The sequence below is a fragment of the Rutidosis leptorrhynchoides genome, chromosome 3, assembly GCF_046630445.1.
Source record: "Rutidosis leptorrhynchoides isolate AG116_Rl617_1_P2 chromosome 3, CSIRO_AGI_Rlap_v1, whole genome shotgun sequence".
NCBI lineage: Eukaryota > Viridiplantae > Streptophyta > Magnoliopsida > Asterales > Asteraceae > Rutidosis > Rutidosis leptorrhynchoides.
The window spans coordinates 29,373,599-29,379,790 of NC_092335.1; the positions used below are offsets into that span (position 1 = coordinate 29,373,599).

General features: G+C 31.8%; 1 protein-coding gene across 1 annotated transcript; it reads left to right on the forward strand.

The window, feature by feature from the left end:
* The first annotated feature begins 3,984 nt into the window (after positions 1–3,984).
* On the forward strand, positions 3,985–5,675 carry LOC139895900 (3-ketoacyl-CoA synthase 12-like). Its single transcript, XM_071878445.1, has one exon. The coding sequence runs from the start codon at positions 3,998–4,000 to the stop codon at positions 5,396–5,398; it is 1,401 nt and encodes a 466-aa protein (XP_071734546.1). The 5' UTR covers positions 3,985–3,997; the 3' UTR covers positions 5,399–5,675.
* Positions 5,676–6,192: the final 517 nt, after the last annotated feature.

The window sequence follows — 6,192 nt, forward strand, 5'->3', positions numbered from 1 at the left end:
GCACTAGACATGGATACACAATTAATATATAAAAGATAAGATATGAATGCTCACGTATCAATATTGTGATTCAATATTGCAGGGAAAGTATGTAGACGCAACAGAGATGATAAACACTAGGTTTGACTTGCTAATAATACCCACGTACATTACCCATAACCTCCATAGCTATAGCTCATAGTTTCCTTAGCTTTGACTCATTTGAAAACTCGGTTTGAAATTATTTGGACATGACCTCGTCATAGTATTTTATGTATAATACTAATAATATTACTAATAATAATTAGATTAATAATAATATTAATCTTAATCTTAATAATAATAATAATAATAATAATAATAATAATAATAATAATAATAATAAATATTACAGAGTATATATCTATATCTGTGTAAATATGTGTGTGTGATATTCGTTCGAGCAAAAACACTTGAATTTATAGTACCTGGCCAGTTGTTTAGCCCCATGCGATCGCATGGTTTAGAGGTGCAATGGCCATGCGATCGCATGGCCCCTTTTTCCAGCTCAGTATGTTTTTGTCCGTAAGCTTGTCGACATATTTATTAATTATATTTATAATATATATAATTTATATTAATTATATATATATATATATATATATATATATATATATATATATATATATATATATATATATATATATATATATATATATATATATATATTATATTATATTCTCGTGCATAGTGGACTTGTAAATTTAGTCCCGTTATTTTGTACGTTGATGCCCGGTTTAAGTCCCGGTTCTGGTTTCTCGAATGCATTTTCGTGCGCTTAGAAAACTAGTACTTTTCGTTACGCGACGTGCACCTTTATCAAAAATTAAACTTAATCATTGATAAACTATGTCACTCGAAGTGTAGCTTTAATTAATTAAGTGTTTTGGTTATTTGCTTCTATAAATCATCGTCTCGTAGTATATACATATACATATATACATTTTCATTTTTAAAATAGTATTTTTACTATAGCAAATAGTGATTTTCGAAAACACTGTAGCTTTTCGGGTACTGTAGCAATTCAAAAATACTGTAGCAAATTAGTGTTTTACTGGTTCATCTTAAACGTTTTAGTTAACTTATCTAAATATCAATCGAATCAATAATCGAATGTTACCATCGTTTACTAAATAACTTGAAATCATATATATATATATATATATATATATATATATATATATATATATATATATATATATATATATATATATATATTGTTCGTGAATCTTCGAGAACAGTCAAAGAATAATTGATTACATGAATATAGTTCCAAAACTTGAGACTCAACATTACAGACTTTGCTTATCGTGTCGAAAACATTAAATCATTTAAAGATAAAGTTTAAATTTGGTCAGAAATTTCCGGGTCGTCACACCGTTCTACTTTTTCTTGTAGTGGGGGGCATTCCCATCCACCCGGTCCTCACTTCTTACATCCGTTACGAGGAAACCTCATGATATTGCACCCAATGAAAGCTTCGAGGAACCTTGCTAGATATGAGCAGATCTCACAATTTACAAGAAACTAAGTTATTATTTGAAACTCAACCAAAGCTACGAGTCAAAAGGTGTCCGCCCCTTTTGAGGTCCTAAGGGCAATTCACATAGCGGCATCTTATAGTAGCAGTTTTCCTACTTATCCTTATAAGTGTTATATAGGAGTTAAATTAATAAAGATAAATTAAAACGTATGGGTTCTCAACCTCATGTAACTTCTAAGACCAAAGCCAACGGAACCGTCATTTGCTTCGTCAATTTACTAATTCAAAAGACAACATAGGTAGTAACTCGTCCTTTTTTTGTCACTTTTAAGAAGTTCATCATTTTGGTCTCAAAAAAGACATGGAAGACCTTCACATATGGGCCCAATCAATTTTTTTAAAGTAGAAATTAATATAAAGCAGGACCAACCTACATTTCATCCATGAATTATATTACGGACGGCAATGGATATCCGATCCACCGGATATCCATCCGATTCGATCCATTTACATGGATATGGATGATTTAAATGGATGATAATTGGATATGGATATGGATATGGATGGTGTGAAAAATTAGTGGATCGGATATGAATATCAATTTACCATCCACAGATATATCCATTTACCACCCGAAATACATATATATGTATAAATATATACATATTTATTTTAATACATGCATATATATTTACATATCCTTATACATGTAAACTATACACTGTAATATAAATTGTGAATATATAACTATATGACTAGTATTAAATGCATATATGTTACATATATTACATAGATTTGTTAAAAAAAAAAACTACGATAATTTCATTACAAAATAAGAATATCTTTATAAAACATTAACATCCAACGGATATCCATTAACCCGCTTAATTCAACGGATATGGATATGGATGGATGATTCATATTTAAATGGATATGGATATGGATTTAAAAAAATTAAATGGATATGGATGTGGATATGAGACCACCCGATCCATATCCGATCCATTGTCATTCCTAATTATATACGGAGGTGTGAGATTTTAGGTGAGGTAAACAATTTTAAAATAGATTTTATCTTATGGTGGGTCCAATTTTTTCTAAGAAGTATATTATGATTGATAGTGGTTAATCTTTTTTAGTCATTTTTAAACAATATTGAAGTGACACTGATCTGGCACTTAGTCTTTTTGAAAAATCATGTCATTGTTGAAAGTGATCTAATATACCCTTTATAAGTAACATTTCATAATCGGGCATATATAACGAATTTCACGATATTAGAGGATCAACGCCAACCATATAGATAATTGGTTATTTAAATGATCCTAAGATTTTCAGCTAATCACCAGCAATTCAAGAGATACCGTTTGTTTAAAAGAAGAAAATAACTAACAAGCCAAACAGGTCATATCCTGTGCAAAAACTCTCGTCAAAACCTTTACAAAACCTCTAAGATCCAACCCAAAAACAATTTCACAGCTGTCGCTAAACAACTCCAAAGTCGCCAAAATAATCCATAACTGACCGTCGAAAAAACAGCAAATCGTCGCTAAAACAAACCGTGGATAAAACAGTTCTCGATTGACAAATTTTGTTGCAATAATACCACCCTTCTTGGAGTAAAGCGAACAATTGCGTAAAAATAACGTTATAGAGAAGGAGAAAATATCAGATAATTACATGCAACTATATTTCATCAATTATGTTATAAAATTTTCAACGACATCATCTTCCAATTTACTCCGTAGTAGTTATCTTTGCAATTGTAGCATGTATTAACAATTATATCTGAATCAATTATATTACAATTATATTACTACCTCCGTCTCATTCTAATAGGCCATTATTCTATTTTGGGCTGTCCCATTCTGATAGTCCACTTCCATAAATAGAAAGAAAAGAAGATATTTCATTGGTGGATTTGGAGAGAGAAGATATTTCATTGGTGGAGAAATGAAGTTAGTGGGATTTCCTAAAACTGCGTGTTTTTTGTCTGTGGACTATTGGAATGAGACGGAGGGAGTAGTAATTAGATTAACAGTAATTATCAATTTCCATCCTCATATTACTTCTTCATACATTTCATAATCAAGCAAATATAACGCAATTCACATCATATCGAAGGGGCAAAGTCTTTAAGACTATTTTTAGTAATGTTAGTTATTGAATTCACGTGATAATGTGATAAAATATTTAAGAGGATGGTCCCCATTTCAAAAGTAATACTAGCTAAGTGCTATGTACAATGATCTTTAGTGGGTTAACGATAGTCTTAAAGATATAATTAAAAATTTTCTAACAATTTTTAGTTTGATCTTTATAAGTTAAGATAATAATAATAATAATAAAAATAAATAATAATAATAATATAATAATTTCATAATATCATATCTAACAGCTATGTGGTTTACACCCGAACACGAGTTTCTTTATTTGCCTATATATTGATTCACGTATACAAACACGTACAAACACTAGTGACCTTTCCCTAAAAATATGCTAGTAATATTAGCTTGTCTATTTGTATGCATCTTATTATACTTATTTTATAAGTTCTTTGAACAAAAAAGAAGCCAAGAATGTTACATCTTGCATTACGAATGCTTCAAACCGTCCGACGACCGAAAAGTATCCACTGAATTTGCAGGGGAAATGATAAAACGATGCGAAAATTTGGGTCTCGAAGAGTACCGGTTTCTACTACGAGCCATAGTTAGCTCTGGTATCGGGGAAGATACTTATGGTCCAAAAAACTTCTTTTTAGAACGAGGAACGAACTCTACGTTAAGCGATAGTGAGTTCGAAATGGACGTGTTTTTTACAGAAACTCTAGATAGACTGTTCAGTCGATCTAGGGTTTCTCCACAAGACATCGATATACTAGTTGTCAATGTCTCCGTGATGACTTTAGTGCCATCACTAACGTCACGAATCATTAATCATTACAAAATGAGAGAAGATATTAAATCTTTTAATATTTCGGGGATGGGATGTAGTGCAAGTTTGATTTCAATCAATCTTGTTCAAAACATGTTCAAATCTCACAAAAACATATTCGCACTTGTTTTAACATCAGAGGCAATCGCGCCAAATTGGTACAATGGGAATAACAAGTCTATGATCCTCACTAACTGTTTGTTTCGGTGCGGTGGTTGTTCGGTGCTTTTAACCAATAAACCGGCTCTACGAAAACAAGCCATGTTTAAGTTAAAGTGTTTGGTTCGAACCCATTTGGGATCAAGTGATGAAGCCTACACATGTTGTAGGCAACAAGAAGATGAGCAAGGCCATATAGGGTTTTTTCTAGGAAAAGACCTACCGAAAACAGCCACAAGAGCTCTAACTGAAAATCTAAGAAACATAGCGCCAAAAATAATGCCATTAAGTGCGATATTTCGTTTCGTTTTGTTAACCAATATCCAAAAAATTGGTGCTCGATATTTCGATATCAAGGTTAAAAAGAAGGTGAGTTTGAACTTTAAGTTGGGTGTGGACCACTTTTGTTTGCACCCGGGTGGGAAGGCGGTGATCGAAGGGGTTCAACGAAGCTTAGGGTTGTCCGACGACGATATGGAGCCATCTAGGATGACGTTGCACAGATTTGGGAACACATCAGCAAGTAGCTTGTGGTATGTTTTAGGGTATATGGAGGCAAAGAAGAGGTTAAGAAAAGGAGACCGGGTTTTAATGATCGGGTTTGGATCCGGATTCAAGTGTAATAGTTGCATGTGGGAAGTATTAAGAGATTTGGATGATAAAAATGTTTGGGAGGATTGTGTTGATAATTTTCCACCAAAGTCACTACTTAATCCTTATTTGGAGAAATATGGATGGATTAATGAAGAAAATGCAGCAAGTGCAATTGAAGCTATTTTGGAATCAACATCGATTAATTAGAGGTTGTCACAAATTTATAGATTTTTGGTTGCTTTTATGTAAAAAATAGTAAAGAAATAATCAAAAAAGATTGATCTTTTGATCATGCATGATTATTGTTGAAAAACAAAGGTTCTTGTTCATAGAATAAGTTGTCATGTATAGCTCTACATTACATCTTTATCTCCTCTTATATTTGATGTATAATGCGAGTAATCAATAACATTACCATATATAGTGAATGCTAGCCACATAACTAGTTATGGCATTTTTATAAAAGTTGATCCGAACAAAGTTTTACCTTGGTCTATTCCAAAATATTGATTCATGTTATAATTTATAATCAAAAAAATAATGCAATTACACATGTTTGTATCAATTAATCAATACATCTAGCTGGTACAATAGCGGAGACAGAGAGGGGACAGAGAGGTGCTCAACCTCCCTCAATAGGCTCAATTTCAATGAAATATTAATAGTTCATATTAAATTATTTTAACTAAGCATCCCTCAATTATTTATTTAACCCAATTATTTGGGTTACCTATCTTCTAAACCTGAATACGAATTAATATTAACTGGAATATATCGTACATGTTTACTTATCATTTATTTAGATGGGCCATATCAATTTTCTTACTACAAATCTTATAGTAATATTTTTTATTGTTTAACAGTTACTACGGTTTCGTAACGTAGTTATTTATATGTGTGTTAAACAAATAAAATATGTTATACATAGGAAGTTGACATCTTTTAGTGGCCGAGTAAGCCTCCCTTAACCTCAAATCCCCGGCTCCGCCCCTGAGCTGGTA

Excerpts from the sequence above, each read along its gene's own strand:
- LOC139895900 (XM_071878445.1), top strand. The coding sequence starts at position 3,998 with ATGCTAGTAATATTAGCTTGTCTATTTGTATGCATCTTATTATACTTA.